The following is a 19347-nucleotide window of genomic DNA, read 5'->3' on the forward strand; positions in this document are numbered from 1 at the left end:
TTGTGATAAAGTATTAAATCCAAGCGTGAATTTGAAAGTAACCTCACCTTGAGAAATCTCTTTACTAAAACTTTTTCTTATTTATGTTTTACCTCTTCTATATTTGTGTATTTAATCTGCAAGTTTTACGTATGCTGGCACTTTGATATCAAACTGGTGGAATTTATAAGTGTACTACTACTTTATTCAGAAAAGAGATATTTTTTATTTTAAAATATGAACTTCTTCCACAGCACCTAACTTACAGTTACAATGGACTAAAGTTATACAACCTTCGTTTTCTGTATTATTTTATAGCGTATAAAGAATTTTTGTATTTTTCATTTTCAGTCTGTACTAAAAAATGTGTCTTTAACAGAAGAAGAAAGGAGTCTGAACATCACTTGATTAATCTCATAAGTTAAACACTTTTTAAAAAATTCTATTTGTTTGAGAGAGAGAGAGATATCTTGAGCTTGGAGGTGGGGGGGGTGTGCACAGAAGGGGGAGAGAGAAGCAGACTCCCTGCTGAGCAGGAAGCCTAACAAAGGGCTCAGTCTCAGGACTCCAAGATCATGACGTAAGTTGAAGGCAGCCACTTAACTGACCAAGCCACCCAAGCTAACCCAAGTTAAACCCTTTTGAAAATATGAATACTACATTAATGTAGTCAAAAATAATGTCACTATTGTAGACAATAAAATCAATCGTACATTTGTTTAAAATATATCAAGACAGTTATGAATCACTTGAAAAAAAACAAATATTTTGGATAATTTTAGATTTTCATAAAAGATGAAAAGGTAACAGAGTATTCTTGTATACTCCTTGCCCAAATCCCCCTAATGTTAACATCCTACATTACTGCAGACTAAGAAACCAACAAAGTGTTTGATGCATTTCTATTAACTGAATTCATTTCACCTGTTTTCCACTAACATCTTCTTTCTGTTCCCAGGATCCAATCTAGGATACTGCACTGCACTTAGCTAAATCACTTTTGAAAGTAATAATTTCTTTCAAAGGAGTAAAAAAGAAGCACTTCCTTACCTGCTCTACGCCAAAATTTCACGTGTTTAATTCCAGCTGTAATTAATTTATCAGGCACGTAGGGGTTCATCTTTACAACAAAAATCTTATCTTTACTTCCTCTGAAAAAAATACCAAAATGTTTTAACTCTAAAGATAAATCTCTCCTATAATAATCTTTTGCCTAATCCATACCCTATTGTGATTACTTCACTACTGAATCCTTTGCCTACACATCTCTCAGGTTTGGGCTACATTATCATGCATTTGTACATTTGTTATTTTGTCGTAATTTCAATTTAATTCTTCTCAACATAATCTTCAAACATAGGAACAGTGAGAACTGAACCTACTGTAGTACTGTGACTAGGGAATTGTGGCATGAATCAGTTAAAGAAAAAATTTTTATAATATTTTGTTACAGCTTAATATAGCCATTCCAAACACAAAATTCCTTTCAAACTATCTTTTATTTGCCATTGTTTATGTACATTAAGGAATAGGACGTTAAAAAATAATCTGACACTTGATTACTTCCTCCTTTAAAGCAATTGTTAATATTTTTTATTATAAAAATAATACATGCTCATCTTAGAAAATTTAGAAGATAGAAAATGTGAGAGAAAATATACATAATCTATAGCTTCTTTGTGATATATAGGTATATGTGTCATCTGTCACTCAAATATATGATTCGAGCATTTCCAATGGCCACATTGTAGATTTCCATATAGTAGAATTCACTGTATAGAATTCTTTCCCCATAAATGAAGAGTTTAGATAAAATCTACTTCCAATGTATTATTACAGTAAAGGCAGGTTCACAAGGGATAAACCTACCAATGAATTCTCAAATCATTTGTCTTTTTACCAGGATTATACTACTTATTCAGTGGTAATAAAGAGGACAGCAATTTTTTAAAAAGGTTATATATTTGTTTGATTTCAATACTGTTTTAATAGAAAAAGTTTTTAAGTAATTTCATTATTTTGCCAATGTGATATCAAGATTTTCCCCCACCTTGTTATTGAAAGTTTCTCTCCTTTCTTCCAGTCCCACAGCACAATAGTGTGACTATCATCTATTCCAACTGAAGCCAAACGTTTCCCATCAGCTATAAAAATTAATCAGAGAGAGAGAGAGACTGACCATTAACATTCAGAAGATAAAAACCATTCAGTACATATCCTAAAACCTACAGTACCATTTAAAATTTCATAAAATGATGTTAAATGTTGGCATGCACACATATAGCTATAAAAAGAACCAAAATTTGTAAACAGGGGAAGAACAATTTCTCAATGCATCTAAACATTGTTGACGTTGTCTTTGACTTCATTTTCCTTATTTCCCCACCAGATTAGAATGGGGGAAGGAGGAAGGTAAGTGGAAAAAGATTTTAAAATGAGAAGGAAAGGAAAATAAAGAAAAGACTTACTTCAATTAAACTTACTCTAAGAACTCTATTTTGATATAGGACTCAGTGATTATGAAAAGTTAATTGAATGGAAAAAGATGTAGGTTACAACCCTGTTTTGTCATTAACAGGACTGTTTTCAGTGAAGGTCAACTATATTATTTGTTACTATTACCAAACAAGTAATGAAGTGTTGGACAAATGATTGAACTAAGTAAGTCATGCTGACAGCTGTGCACACGTTTACAAGTTGCAAAGGCCCAAACTAGATATACACTGGCCACTCTGGCACTTTTTGCAAACCTCAATTATTTCATTATCATTACTAGTGATATTTTTCTTACTGAATCCTTCAGTTTGCCATTAATCTTATTTCTTGACTTTCAGAAGATCCTTAAATGCATATTTATGCTTCCTCCCAATAACTCTCATTTGAGTAAGAGCTGCAGAAAGTACAAATTTACTGTTTCCTAAAATGAAATCCTCTATCAATGGCATTTCTCCCCTCTTCCCAATCCACAGCCTAGCTTTCATTGTAGATCTATGTGTATTTGTTAAACTTTTTTAAAAAAAAAGATTTCATTGAGAGATAACGAGAGAGAGAGTGCAAGAGTAGGGGGAGAAGGAGAAGCAGACTCCCCACTGAGAGTGGAGCCTGACGTGGGGCTAGATCCCAGGACCCTGAGATTACAACCTGAGCTGAAGTCAGATGCTTAAGCAACTGAGCTGCCCAGGAGTGCCTAAACTTTTAAATATACAGGAAAGAGCTAAAATCGCTTGAAATTATTTTTATAAGATAGCTTGGATTTGTTACTTCATAGAAAAGTTACAAAACAAGTATTTCAGAGTTAACCTCTTTCCTTCTTAGCTTTTACCCTAAATATTTTCATTTACCCTGTGACTGTAAAATATTACGTGACATTGGAGTTTGCCTAAAGTGGGAGTTACATAACCACTAATGGGTAATTCAGATGGTTTTAGATGTTATATGGACATTTAAAAATAGAAACATATTTATATTAATGGGTATTAAAAATAATACTCATTAAATTATCAGCCAGTCAGCACACCTACACTCTTAGCCCTGACTGGTTAGGACAATAGCATGCACATTTGAAAAAAACTGTGAAGGTCATAGCTAGGTGACAAGTTTAGGTAACACTAATTTAGACTATAATGCTATGTATCACCTCTGCATTTTGATTATTCTTACTGAGACAGAAAACATCCTTACCTGAGAAATCAACAGCACAGATACCATATTGGTGACAGCCCTTTAATACTGACAATGGTTTAATGGTCTCTGTATCCCATATGTGAATTGAGGGATCTCTACCTACCTATAATAGAAAGAATTATAAAACTCTTATAATTATTTATTTTCACATCTATTAAAAGGAAATAAAACAGATTTTACAGACTTTGTCTTGTTATAAGCATTTATCAAATAAAAAATATAAGGCAGATCATACATGTGACTGACATTTCTTTCATATATATATTTAATTTAAAAATTTATATGTATTTTAAAGATTATTTACTCATTTATTTGACACCGAGAGAGAAAAAGAAAGCACGCACACACACAAACAGAGGGAGAGAGAGAAGCAGGCTCTCTGCTGAGCAGGGAGCCCAATGTGGGGCTATCCCAGGACCCTGGGATCATGACCTGATCCAAAAGCAGACGCTTTAACCATTTAACTGACTGAGCCATCCAGGCACCCTTTCTTATACTTTTTGAAATGCTAATGAGACTAGGCTCAGTGTTTCTAGAAATGTGCTACATGACTCACAAATCTGGTCCTATGCATCACAGTAAGGATAACGCTTACTGAGTGCCTATAGTTGGCTGTGTTCCCATGCTGGATACAATGAGCATAAGACATTCAGGAAAATTTTGCAAACTCATTAGGAAAACAAGATATTTTCAATTAAATTAGAATATCTGATAACATAGGCTTAATGAAGCTTAATGAAGTTGAAAAGGTTATAAAGAATTAGAAGAGTGGAGCCTGGGTGGCTCAGTGGGTTAAAGCCTCTGCCTTCATGGTCCCAGGGTCCTGGGATCGAGCCCCGCATCGGGCTCTCTGCTTGGTGGGGAGATTGCTCCTCCTCTCCCTCTACCTGCCTCTCTGCCTACTTGTGATCTCTGTCAAATAAATAAATAAAATCTTTAAAAAGAAAACCAAACTTAGAAGAGATGATGTTTGACCCAGACCTTCAGAAGGGCAGTCTCAGATAAAAAGAGAAGCAAGTACATTCTAGGCCAGGATAATAGTATTAACAGAGATACAAGGGGTTAAAGTACCGAAAGGTAAAGAAGACTATGAACAGACGCTATCACTTATGTTTTAACTTAGGTTATATGTTCACTAATCCACAGGTAAACTATAATTAGTAATTATTCCTTTAGACTCAAGTAATAACTGTCTTTAAGTATGAGGATAAATAGAATAGCTTTGCCTGTAAAGACAACTCCCAAAATAATGAATATAGCTTACAATTATTAATTTTGACACTGATTTTATATAAAGACATAATAAATAACAAGCCTGCCATCAGCCAATATTTCATTAGGTTTTGCAGCCCAAATGTTCCCCATGACTGTTAAATTTGCTACTGAATTTCTGCAGAGCGTGGTAGTTTTGAGAACTTTGCAGTACCATCGTCTCCTGGTTCTCTATCTCCTGAACTCTTACTACTGAGTTTCCTTTGCAATTTCATCACCTCTCCCTTAAATAAAAAGCTCCCCAAGATTCTGTCTTTAAAACTCCAATCTTTCACTCCATATTTTTGCCGTGGGGTATCTCAATTCCAGTTTCAGTGGTTAAATCAACAAATGACTCCCAAATTCTTTTAACCACTAAATTCTTCTTCTGAATTTAAGACTTACATTTTCAATTGCCTACTGGACATCTCACATGGAAACAATGACAGTGATAACAATGAAGGTTAACATTTATGGAGAACTGACTTATGTCCCAGGAACTTTTCCAAACATTTATAAGGACTGACTCACTTAACGATCAAAGCAGATCAAAGAGATAGGCACCGACAGTATCCCTATTTTTTTTTTTTTAAGATTTTATCTGAGAGAGAGTGAGAGAACGAGCACAGAAGGAGAGGGAGAAGCAGACACCCCGATGAACAGAGAGCCCAAACCGGGCTTGATCCCAGGACCCTAGAATCATAACCTGAACCAATGGCAGACCCTTAACTGACTGAGCCACCCAGGTGCCCCAGTATCCTTATTTTGAAATAGGCATATAGAGGCTAGATAATTTCCCCACAGCTAATATGTGGGGAAGCTTGGATAACACCATGTTCAGTGCTGGCAAAAGTAGTAACAGAATGAGTGTTATCAGAGCCTACTTGGGGCTTGTCAGTCAGGGATCAGGAAGAAGAGAGAGGTTAGTTAAGTTTTCAGATATGTTACTTAACCTAAGTCTTAAAATGAGTAGAAATTAGACAAAGTTGGACAGTTGAACAGAATTGGAGGCCAAGAATTTTCCAGAGGAGGGAAATAAGTAAAAGATGTGAAGCAGTCCTACACATGGACAAATTCTAAATAGCTCAAAAGGCAGGAGCATTGTTTACGAGGAGGTAACTGGTAAGAGATAAGAAGAGGAGCCTATTGGCCTAGGTTAAATGGCTTGAGCTGTATGCTAATGAGCTTACACATTAGCTTAAAAGCTAGTAATAAACACAGAAGAAAAGAAAGATTATTAGTGGGTTGGGGAAATGGTTAGGGGAGAAGTATGAAGATGGAAGACTAGTTGGTTGGTTATAACAAAAGATTAGCAATCATGAAGCCCAGAAGTGCCAGCAAGGACAAGGTAAGATATAAATACAAAACAACGAAGCAAGATACATTCGTCGTAGAGAACTTAACTATACTGAGGGCAAATCTTGGCTGTAACTCTGGGACTGACTGGTTATAAGGTGTGAGGGGAACAAGTCAAACTCTTGGGCTTAGGCGACCAGGTTAATACATACTGTGTCACGTTCTAAGTAGGAAACACAAGGATAAGCAGGCTTGAAAGGAAAGCTTAACCTCATTTATCTCCATTCTAGACATGCTTAATCTGAGTTACCCGTAAGATACCTGAATGAGTGTGTTTTTAGTAAATTTTTAGTTAAGTGTGTGTGTGTGTGTATGTGTGTGTATATATATATATATATATATATATATATATATATATACATACATACAGTAATTCATCCAATTCATACTAAATTGTGAACTCCTGACAGTGGCAGCCAATCTGAATCATGCTTCCCCACACATTTAGTGTTTTTTTTATTTTAATTCCATTAATTAACATATAATGATTTATTGGTTTCAGAGGTATAGGTTTGTGATTCATCAGTCTTATATAACACCCAGTGCTCATTATATCCCATGTCCCCCTCCTTAATGTCCATCACCCAGTTACTCCAACCTTCCACCGCATCTCCTCCAGCAACACTCAGTTTATTCCCAATGACTAAGAGTCTCTAATGGTTTGTCTCCCTCTCTGGTTTCCTCATCTTATTTTTTTCTCTTCCCCTGATCCTCTGTTTTGCATCCCAAAGTTTATGGCAGCAATATCCCCGGTAGCCAAAATATGGGAAAAGCCCAGATGTCCACTGACAAAGGAATGGATAAAGAAGTTGTGGTATATTATATATATAATTTTTTCAACTTTATTGAGATATAATTGGCATATAACATTGCATAAATTTAAGGTGTACAACCCATTGATTATATAAATTCTCCTTTTACTGGAGACAGACTCGGCCCAGAGATAGCATAAGAGGAATCTACAAAGAAACCTTACTCTAGGAATTTTGTCATATACTTACCTTCCCACAGTGTTTCGCCCTTGGAAGCCTAAAACTGCTTTCCTTTGTTCTGTCATTTCTCCACCAGTCTACTGTGTCCTATATATGCTGAAATTCTAAGTCACCATTTTCAGTCACTTGGGTGTAGATTTCTCCAATGTGGTATGCACTATACCTGTTAATATACTTTTTGTTTTTCTTTGTATATTTGGTTTTTATTAAAGAGCCCCAGCTGGGGCGCCTGGGTGGCTCAGTGGGTTAAAGCCTCTGCCTTCGGCTCAGGTTATGATCCCAGGGTCCTGGGATCGAGCCCCGCATCGGGCTCTCTGCTCAGCAGGGAGCCTGCTTCCTCCTCTCTCTCTGCCTGCCTCTCTGCCTACTTGTGATCTCTGTCAAATAAATAAATAAACAAAATCTTTATTTAAAAAAAAAAGAGCCCCAGCTGAAAACCTAGGAGGTCTAGGGGTAAAGTTTTGCCTCCTCCGCAGTAGGTATCCAAGGATGTCCTGTGGTCATATTGACTTTTAATTTAATCTGGCCTGAATTCTCTCCAATCCCAGACTCATGGTAGCAAATGTCGAGTTTTTCTACAGCCTTCCTTAGAGTAGTACCAGAATAATGTTCTAGGGCGCCTGGGTGGCTCAGTGGGTTAAGCCTCTGCCTTCAGCTCGGGTCATGGTCTCAGAGTCCTGGGATCGAGCCCCGCATCGGGCTCTCTGCTCAGCAGGGAGCCTGCTTCCCTTCCTCTCTCTCTCTGCCTGCCTCTCGGCCTACTTGTGATCTCTGTCTGTCAAATAAATAAATAAAATCTTAAAAAAAAAAAAAAAAAGAAAAAAGAATGTTCTAACTTCTTGCCAAACACAATGGGTAAATAATTGTGCTTTAAGAGGAAACTTTTCTATAAACTACAGATAAGGCTAAATGGTGCCCCTGAGGCCCTCACCAACCCTTCTAATTAGTTCTTCTTCATCCCTCTAAGATTTGAATACTTTAGGCTACTCACAGTTCTTTAAATAAGCTGTGTTTAGTGGGATTTTTGCCCCACGTTTACAAATAACACACTTAGAACACCTTCTCCTACCTCCCCTGTCAAGTAAAGTACTCAGCTCAAATGGCCTCAACTCCATGAGGGTTTCCCTGATCTATGTGGCACAATTAATCAGTCCTTCGTTACAATGCAAAAGGAATTTATGCATATCTCTACATTAGTGGTTCTCAGCAGGGAGCGATCTTTGCCTCCCAGGCAACATTTGACACCAAAGACATTTTTGGTTGTCACACTGAGAGGATGGTATTACTGACATACTGCGAGTAGACTCCAGGGATGCTGCTAAACATACCATAATATATAGGATTGCATTGTACACAACAATGTAATTATCTTCACAACAAAGAATTATCTGGCCCAACAGACTCCTGGGTAGCTCAGTTGGTTAAGCAGCTGCTCAGGTCATGATCCCCAGGTCCGGGCATTGAGACCCTACTTGGGCTTGCTCAGTGGGGAGACTGCTTCTCCCTCTGCCTGCTTCCCCTGCTTGTTCTCTCTGACCAGTAAATAAGTAAATAAAACCTGAAAACAATAACAACAACAACAACAACAAAATTATCTGGCCCAAGACGTTGGTAGTGCTAAGGTTAAGAAGCCCTGCTCCAGGGGTGCTTGGGTGGCTCAGTGGGTTGAGCCTCTGCCTTCGGCTCAGGTCATGGTCTCGGGGTGCTGGGATGGAGCCCCGCGTTGGGCTCCTTGCTTGGTGGGGAGCCTGCTTCTCCCTCTCCCTCTGTCTGCTTACTTGTAATCTCTATCTCTCTGTCAAATAAACAAAATCTCTATTAAAAAAAAAAAAGAAGAAGAAGAAGAAGCCCTGCTTCATACCTATAACCTTGTATCATGATTTTCCTTGCATGTATGTCTTCTCCTTCAGAAGACGAAAGCTTACCATGGCAAGAACATGTCTTATTTATCTTTGTATTCCCAGCACATTTTCTGGTACACAGCATGTGCCCTATGAATGTTTTTCAAGAAATGGAAGAAAGAAGAAAAAGGAGGGAGACAAGGAAAAAGAGCAAGAGGGAGGCACAAACAGAGGGAGGGAAGATAGAAAAAGGGAAGAGTTTTCTCTCCTTTCAGGAAAGAGTAATGCAAGTTGCCCAGCTCCGCCTCAATATATCCTAGAAGGTATATTTACAGTGTTTAAAAAGCCAGACAGACTAATGCAGCTTTAAACTTTATCATTTATTAGCTGAAAGATCTTTGAGAAAATAATTTCTTCAAACCTAAATCTCCTCATTTGTAAACGGAAATGGTTCACTCATAAGGGTGAGGTGAGAGTAAAATAGAGTTGTAAAATACAGGTGACCTTTAAACAACGTGGGGGTTAGGGGTTCCAATCCCTGCACAGTCAAAAATCCATGTTTAACTTTTGACTCTCAAAACACTTAATGATTTTTTAAAAAGATTTTATTTATTTATTTGAGAGAGAGAGAACAAGCAGTGGGGAAGAGCAGAGGGAGAAGCAGACTCCCTGCTGAGCAAGGAGCAAGACAAGGGGCTCAATCCCAGGATCCTGTGATCATGACCTGAGCCAAAGGTAGACACTTAATTGACTGAGCCACCCAGGCACCCCTCAAAACACTTAACTTGTTGACCAGAAACTTTACTGATAACATAGTCAGTAAACATGCATTTTCTAAGTTACATGTATTGTGTACTGTATTATTATGATAAAGTAAACTAGAGAAAAGAAAATGTTAAGAAAATCATAAGGAGAACAAATTTAAAGCACTGTAAAAAAATCTACATGTAAGTGGAGCCATGGAGTTCAAACTTGTGTTGCTCAATTGTCAATCATATATACTAAGAAACTAGTAACGTGCTTACATATAGAAAGAATATTTATAAATACCACCTTTTCCTCCTTCTCTAAGAATATCCATATAGAGAAATAGCAGTTAAGACTTTTCTCGGTGTTTTCTATTTCAACATTTGTGCTTTGTACTTTGGTAAACCTGAATGGGTAAATGTCATGGTTGTAAGATAAAAACAGTCATCCTGTGTATCACAGCACATTTGTTAGGTAATTTTATTCTAGAAAACTCAAAGAAAGAAATCAGAGTTCTAGTCTTTGTTTTCTATGTTTACTCACAAGTTAAAAAAATGTATCCTGACAGAAAGAAGACAAGCCAGAGCCCTTAGTGCCAAATAAAAAGAATAATCATCAAAACAAAAAAACTCAAAGGAAAACTGTCGGAAAAAAGTTGGAATAAATTTTATTTGTAATGTGAAAAGAAAATCCCATTCTAAAGAATTCACCATTCTTCATCTCCTAGAAAACAAAAGATAGATGTGTTAAAGAAGTGGACTAACCCACACGTAAGTCCAAACAAAGGTCTCACCCACCTGCCCCGTTGCCACATAGTCTTTCAAAGGGTGAAGAGCCAGGCAGAGAATATCATCATCATGGCCCAGGTAAAAGCGCTGTGTGTTCTGCTGCCGATTGTAAATGACGCCCACTGCGGCTACATGGTATACGATTTCACCAATCTGAGTATAAAACAGATTGCTTCGACAGTCATAACCTCTGTAACTGAAAATAGAAAACAGATCATATAAAACTAACCGTAGCGTTTGATCTGGTAAATATGGGTTATGCAGAGTAGCAGGTACGTTTTAGGTCATTCTATTTCCAGTTTTACAAGATACTGAAAAACTAAAATTCCATACACTTTCATGAATTGCTCTGATTACAAATAGCTAAATCCAAGCTATAATACTGAATGAATAAAGGTACAGAAAAGTATATATAGTATACTACTATTTACATAAGTGTATTACTAAATTCGTATACTAGGAAACAAAAATTGGTGCTTTTTTATAAATGGAAGGGTATAGAACTGCCCTGCGAGGGTGAAAAGGATGCCTGAGAGGGCAGAGCTAGGAAGACTTTCTTTCCCTTCTTTTTTTGAAGATCTAATTGGTTTTATTAAAAGATTCATGAATCAGGCAATCTCCCATCTAGCAAGGAGAGGGGGGCTTCCTGGGAGAAGGATTTTCAAAGTGAATGCTTTTATATGCATTGTTGAACTATGAGAATATATATTCCAAAAATGTCCAATTTTAAAATATTATATATATCCAAAAAAAAGCCAAATCTTTTAAAAATGTTCAATATAATTCCATTCGTAGCAAGTAAACTTTCTTTACACTTCAAAGAAATTCAAAGTACAATATGTAACTGCCGGGAAATATTGCCTACTTTAACAATGGAAATAAAATATTCTTACTAAATGAATTCTTTCTTAAATTCCTGAAAACATTATCAGTCATGTAAGAAAATGATTACTAGGTAGAAGGGACAGGAAGGGTTGAATCGGAGAATCTGTTGTTCAAGGATGAAATGTGAAACTTATATTTCTAAGAAAATCCAGAAACCATATTTTACTAAAATTAAAAAACAAAGGCCAAATGCAGGCCCCCAAAAAGGGCACAATATAATTCCAAATCATAATTAGTTAGGGGAGATGATAATCCATTACATTTTACTTATTTTCATTTGTTTTAAGAGATCCATGTCTATAAATATTAATACTAAACTTTCATAAGATAAATCTATTATTAACACTCATATAGTGATTATGCACGGGACAATATTCTAAGTCCCCACAAACATTGGCTTATTTATTCCTCATCAGAACCCTATGAAGTAGGTACTGTTACCTTCATTTCACAGATGGGGAAAGAGGCACAGAGGATTTGCTCAAAGTCATACAGCTATTAAATGTGAACCAAAATACAAACACATAAATGAAAAATAGTTGTTTCATACCCATGAACAAAGTGTAATCGGATACTATTTCCTGGCGCCCGCTCTCTTCTTTTAGAAGTACCACTTTTTTGTTTCTCCTTGTACTGTTCTTTAAGCTGAGGTAGATCTTCTTTGTAAACCTTTAAATAATGTACAGAAGTAAAACGTCTCTTAGAATATAAATTAATAAAGGTGTTTACAGATTCCTATTGTAACTTTCAGACACTGTGGTTACTACTGACCACTAAAGTTTTAACACTTGTCTTAAACAGAAATGTATTTTATGATATTTCCTTCCTTGGAAATAATAAATTTACATTTTCTATGTATCACACTGACAAATATGTATTTAGTGTTCCATGAAATTCATACACTTCAGAAGAGAATATTTTAAAGAGAATAAATGGGAGTGTACTGTGACAAAAAGCCATAGGCAAATAGAATACAGGCATATTTGATATATCAAGCCCTTATTATAAAAGGACATTTTATACAAGTGCACTTTAACTCTTAAAGGAGGAAAACTGAAAAAGACCAACATTTCTTGGAAAATTAAAAACCATGAAAGATAACAATAAGTCAATAAACAACAGGGAGAAAGATAAAGAAACTAGACTTTTTCAGAAAAAAATTATGTGATGATATTAAGTACCTGCCGACGGTAGGTAAGCTGGGTCTCTTGTTCAATTTCAGAATCCAGCTCTGGAACATCAGACAGATCTGAATCTGATTCATCACTATTAGAGTCAGCCAGACTTTCTGCAATTTTTAAAAATGAAACATTACTTGTTTGAAGAACATTCATTTTCAAAACAGCACTGTAAAATTATTAAGAGCTGACTGTGACAACTGACATGGTGACAAGCCATAAAACAATCAAATGAAATTATCTCTTCAAGTGACACAGCTGTCAGTAAACTGTACCACAGATTACCTTCCTCTCCACTCACTGCAAATTCAACAGCTACTTTAAGTCTCATCACTGGCACCCAGTGACTGCTATATCAAACTTAAAAGCTGGTACAAACATAAGTAACTAAACCTTATAGGTTTATAATTATATAAATACATATTTATATAATGTATATGTATATAAATATATGTATATAAATATATATTTATAAGCCTTATAGGTTTATAATTAACATAAAAATATCTAGAAAATACTATATGCAACAAATGAGTTGACATTAGATAAATTTTCTTTGTCCAAAAAACCATATAGGACACCTAGATACCTATCTCCCCAAGAATACATTAAATGTTTGTTTTGAGAATGTAATGGTTTCTTCACTCATTGTTGGGCGGATTTCAATGCATGCAAAAGTACTTTGTATTCCATGCTCTGATATTTGACTCTAAACACATATGCCTAGTATTTTAAAATTTCCACTAACAAAACACTGTATTGTCACTTAAAAGGATAGATTACACTTTAATAGTAAAAGTGTTACTTTGCAGTTACTGAAATTTTTTGACAAAGAAATTCCTTAGGCAGAGTGTACTACTCACCTTGGGGTGCTATGTGAAGAGCATCTTTTAGTTTTCTTTCAGGAATAAATTTCCACTGAAAGACAGAGTGATCTGCTCCACCAATAGAAATAACCCACTGATAGTCATGTGACCATCTGACATTAGTTACGTGAGCCGAATGGCCAATGTATTTTTTAAACTTGGCCCCTATAACAAAAATATACCTTTAAATTGATAAGTAAATGCCAACACATGAAAATACCACTTCAAACAACAATTTCTGTATCTGAACCAATACAACCTTCCTCCATTATCTTAATTATGATCAAAGGGTAAAAATACTCATTCGAAAGTTTGTTGAATGAACAAATGAATGAGTCTACATCAAGGGATGTAAATATTTGCTCTACTGATTTATAATATAATTTGGTAGGAACCACTACGATTGTGAGGCATTTTCTTACTGCTCTGAGAAAAGCCTGCAGCCATAAAGGCATCAACGGTTTCCATATAATGAAATTTGAATGTTTTGGCCTGAGGCCTTAGGTCTTAAGTGAAATTGACCCAGTCTACTCCATCCCCAGTAGGGCTAGCACTAGCCACCAGAGGATCCTTTTAAAACTTAAGCCATCAACAGGGGTGCCTGGGTGGCTCGGTGGGTTAAAGCCTCTGCATTCAGCTCAGGTCATGATCCCAGGACCCTGGGATTGAGCCCCACATCGGGCTCTCTGCTCAGCGGGGAGCCTCCTTCCTCCTCTCTCTCTGCCTGCTTGTGATCTCTGTCAAATAAATAAATAAAGTCTTAAAAAACAAACAAGCCATCAACAACAAAATACTTTCAAACCTAACACAGCAACATGTAGAGGAATACACAACAGGACCAAATGGGATTTATGCCAGGAATGCTGGTTGGTTCAACAGTCAAAAATCAATGTAATACACCACATTCACCAAAATAAAATACGCCCAGCTGTCCCAGAAAGTGTCCCTTATAGTAATACTTTAAATTTGTATGTTTTGTGTAATGTTCTTCAATATAAGTTTGTCTAATGTTTCTTCATGATTAGATTCAGATCCTGTGTTTTTTGGCACATGTGCTATTGTAGCCTTTTGGATACATCATTTCAAGGGGCACAGTTCTATCATTAGTGATGTGAGGTTGTATAATTTGGTTAAGGTGGTATACACCAAATTTCTCTAACTGTAAAGGAAATATCTAACTTTGTGGTTAATTAAAAAAAAAAATCTGTGTGATGACAAGAGCCAATACTGTGGTTTTAAGTTCAGAAAACATTCTCTGCATCTTGCTAGGATAAACCTGGTATTTGGCAACATATACACACTTCTATTGGAGTATACTGGATACAATAATGTTTGGCTTCATTTTGAGAATGTTTTAAAATTTTTAAATTACAGAAGCCCTGTCAGGATGGCAAAGCTCCATCAGTTAAAATCTGGAGATAAGCTTTCATGCTGGCCATGAATTTAGGGATCGCCATCTTAAGCAAAGCAGAAAAGATTTGACCGAAACTTACCTAAATTACAATTTGGTGCTTAACAGCAATGTTGTTATTTTAAGAACCATTTTTTTATGCAGCTGAAAAGAAGTAACTTTCTAGAAGGGTAACTTGCCACAGTTCACCTAGGAAAGTCTAATAAGGTAGATTTAGTCTCATTCGTCTATATGAGAGTGCATTATTTGCCCATCAAGAGGACTATAGCTATTACTTTCCTTGATGGGGTCTTTTAAGTACTTTTAGCCACCAGAGAGTCTTAAAAGATAAAGCCAGAGATTCCAGGAAATCAAATTCCAAGTTTTAAAGATGTATTAATATTGTCATGTCTAGGTACATGAAGAGTTATATGAGCCAGTATTCAAATTAACTATATGGGGCAATAACCGCAAGAGAGGTGTAAATAATCCTGTAAATCCCTTCCAGATTATATTCTGTGGCTTTTCAAAGATCAATCCCCTCTAAGAAAGAACCAAGGCAACTTAACAAAAAAGTTGTAGAATAAGTCTAAGGGAAACAAATGATTTCTAATTAAAAGGACTATATTAATAATTACCCAATAGCCAGAATTGCTTATTTAACATGATAAACAGATATGAAAAGTGAACCTAAATGTCACATCTTTCATCAAGTGACTCTGACACATCAAGACTACGTGTATTGTCCTACATGTTTCCAGAATTCCCTGTGATTACCCTGTGTGAGTATATTTATGACACTGAAAAGTAACAGTCTATTTACTTATTATTTCTTGTAATAAACTATAAGCTCCATAGGACAGGTTGGCATCTTTTTACTCTGTATCTCTAGTGCGTGGTATATAGGAAACATAGGAAACATTCATTAAATACCTGAAGAGAAAGAAAGAAAAAGAAAAACAAAGATTACATTTCTCCTTACTATGTTACAATTGAGTTGGAATACTAGATTGTAGAGGAGGGAAGAAGAGTAGTGAAGGAAATGAGAGGGCATGAACATGACTCCAACCCTTTTAATTATAAAAGAGACAAAAGTATGATGTGTAAAGAATATTAGAGTTGAAATATGAAAACTCTGGCCTATGACAGGAAATGATGAAAGGACAGTTAAGATCTAAAGAGTGTATCATTAATTAGAACTAGTATTTCAGAGAGATTTGTCACAGCAAATTAGAATGGTCATAGAAACTCTTAAAGAAGGGGATGATAATTTTTGGTGAGGGTAAAGCAATGTACTAAAGTACTTGTTTTGATTATCTCATTTTCTAATTTGTTTTAAAGTATATTTTAACACATAATTAATATGAGCTAAATCTCTTCAAAAACTTGTAGCAATATGACAGATTTTTTTCCCATTTGTAACTATGTTTTAATGACCTTAATCCTTTTTTTTAAGATTTAAAAAAATTTTTTTTTATCACTTCTTGGTCTTTTGGCTAAGATCAAGTGTAGATTTATTTATTTATTTGACACAGAGAGAGCGATCACAAGTAGGCAGAGAGCAGGCAGAGAAGAGAGGGGGAAGCAGGCTCCCTGCTGAGCAGAGGCCTGATGCGGGGCTTGATCCCAGGACCCTAGGATCATGACCTGAGCTGAAGACAGAGCCTTAACCCAATGAGCCACCCAGGTGCCCAGATTTTATTTTTAAGTAATCTCTATACTTAATGTGGGGCTCGAACTTGCAACCCAAGATCCAGTCACATGCTCCTGGGATTCAGCTAGCCAGCCACTCTGAACTTAATACTTCTTTATAAAACATATGAGACTATCTTTCTGACCCTAATATAATAATATTTTAATACACAAAACTTAACTATTCATTAAAAAAAGATAAATGATAGATTTGACTACACTGAAATTAACAACTGGTCAAGAAAAGACAATAATTATAGTAAGTCATTATAATATTATAATAAGCCATAAACTGGAGAAAGGCATTTGTAAACTATAAAAATTACAAATAATTTATATCTAGAATATATGAAAAATCTTCAACAAATAAAACAACTCTACAGAAAAATAGGCATTTTTGACAGAAGAGGAAATGCAGAAAACCAAAAAATAAATGGAAAAGATGATCAATCTCATTAGTTAGACAAATGTGACATCACTTATACTAATTAGATGTACACAAGTTAAAAAGTGTGGCAGTGCCAAGTACTGAAAAGGATGTGAATCAACAGGGTTTTTAAAAGGGTATAACTACTTTGGGAAACAATTCAACATTTTCTCACAAATTCTCTATGACCCAGCAATTCACTCCTAAGTATACATCTTTAAAAAATTTGCATCTAATAGCAAAAATCTGGAAATGACCCAAATGTCCATCACAGGAGAATAAATGCATGAGTTATACCATATATTCACAACACATCAGGAAGAATACACTAGAACTACATGCAACAATATGGACGAATCTTAGAAAACAAATCCTGAGTAAATCTCCAACACAAATATGTTTTTTATTTGATGTTTTTTTTTTCAGTGAATTTTCTTTTCAAATCTAAAGAAAGATTTTTATCAAATATAAATTTTCATTTGTCAACAAGTGGAGAGAAAGTGTTGACAGCTAGTATGAGTGATGGAGATATTAGCTTACAACAACCCTGCCTTCACCTCTCCATCCTCCACCAAAGCCTATGTGCTGCTGCCTGGGAAGAGTCCGATTATTTGACAGAAATTACTGTTGAGAGCAAAATAACTTAGATAGAAAGAGGATAATAATGGGGGAAAAAGGAGAAGTAATGCTTTGGGCTAGGATTCAAGGGGGCTAAATATGGAAGAGGATCATTCTCATTCAGGTAATCTCATACATTTTGTGTCTGAATAACAATGATTCTACAATATAAGCTACTTCTATTATTTAACTTCCACATTTTGTAAGTGCTGCACTTCTTAGAATGCAATGGATATTACTTAAGTATCTAATGTGAATTACTACAGTAAACACACTCTTTTCCCAAACTCCAGTTGGATCAATAATACAACTTAATGTGTGAAAGAATGTACATCATAACTAATGTAAAAGGTAATTTTTCTAGAAATACTGCTAATTTTATGCAAGTATGTGAATTCAATAAACACGGAATCTTTAAATATTTCTACTAATTCTTTAAAGATGCAGTAGTTCTATCTTCTGTTCTCCCAGTTACTTACACATAGTCTCAAGCTAACTCACAAATGCCTAGAAATAAAAACCCTTACCATAAATAAATTTCTCACAATTATCTAACAAAAAGAAAAATAAGGAAAACAAATTATATTCTTGAAGCAGCGACTGAACAAGACTTATTTTTCTGAGACTTCAGTAAAATATTCCAATTCAGATTATTATACATTTTAAAAATGAAATTACTGTGCAACAAAAATACTGTCAATAAACTACAGAACATAAAAACTATCAATAAAATCCCATTCATTTGATTAAGAATGCTTGGAAAATTATTTTTGTTTCTGCATAGAGCCAGTATATGAAACACTGAGTAGAAGCAATGTCTAAGATTAAGATCATCATGATTAACCTTACTGAATCTCACACACTTTAACTAAGCAAATCTCATTCTGAGTCATAATAAAATCTGTTGCGCCTAATGACTCTCATGTTCTGGCTATGGGATGGGATCCATAAAGAGGGTATTTTAATTATTAGAGACTTAACTAGCCTTTATTAACACACTTAACATTACTTATGGATATAATTTCACATATACCTAGGAAGCTGACACCCTGCAAGCAGGAATCAACCACATGGTATTAGCTGGCAGTATCTGGAATTTACCATTTTATTATAAAGGTACAACAGAAATGCTAGCATAGACTTCTGGGAATATTGGGCCCTTAAGTTTAACATCAATGAACTACCTATTTAAATACAACTATTCCAGGGGTGCCTGGGTGGCTCAATGGGTTAAAGCCTCTGCCTTCAGCTCAGGTCATGATCCCAGGATCCTGGGATAGAGCCCCCCAAGCAGATAGGCTCTCTGCTTGGCGGGGAGCCTGCTCCCCACCCCCAGCAACTATCTCTCTGCCTACTTGTGATCTCTGTCTGTCAAATAAATAAATAAAATCTTAAAAACAAATACAACTATTCCAGATATTCCCATAATCACCTTTTACTGAAATGCATTTTTAACATTCATCCAAAAGTAAAAAATCATTACTACACTTGCTACACACGTTAATGCTCTAGGAATACACTCACTGCTCCTAATCTAAAGCTCCATACTACAGGAGAGAATTCTTTGAAAACTGAATCTCAGGAAAAAATTGCTTTCCCTGAATAGGAAAAAAAAAATGCTTTAAAAAAGAAAAGAAAAAGAAAAAGGCTATG

General features: G+C 35.5%; 1 protein-coding gene across 7 annotated transcripts in view; it reads right to left on the bottom strand.

Moving 5' to 3' along the window:
- Positions 1–19347, bottom strand: part of EML5 (EMAP like 5) — a 171622-nt gene that overhangs the window by 82509 nt on the left and 69766 nt on the right. For all 7 annotated transcript variants that reach the window (XM_032878580.1, XM_032878579.1, XM_032878577.1 and 4 more), the window contains 7 exons: positions 13565–13732; positions 12705–12811; positions 12074–12192; positions 10648–10834; positions 3661–3766; positions 2030–2123; positions 1030–1130 (listed from right to left, as the gene is read on the bottom strand). In XM_032878580.1, the coding sequence (XP_032734471.1) occupies positions 1030–1130; positions 2030–2123; positions 3661–3766; positions 10648–10834; positions 12074–12192; positions 12705–12811; positions 13565–13732 (882 nt within the window). The remainder of the gene's footprint in view (positions 1–1029; positions 1131–2029; positions 2124–3660; positions 3767–10647; positions 10835–12073; positions 12193–12704; positions 12812–13564; positions 13733–19347) is intronic.

The sequence above is a fragment of the Lontra canadensis genome, unplaced genomic scaffold (genome assembly GCF_010015895.1).
Source record: "Lontra canadensis isolate GAN:19392208 unplaced genomic scaffold, GSC_riverotter_1.0 scaffold64, whole genome shotgun sequence".
NCBI lineage: Eukaryota > Metazoa > Chordata > Mammalia > Carnivora > Mustelidae > Lontra > Lontra canadensis.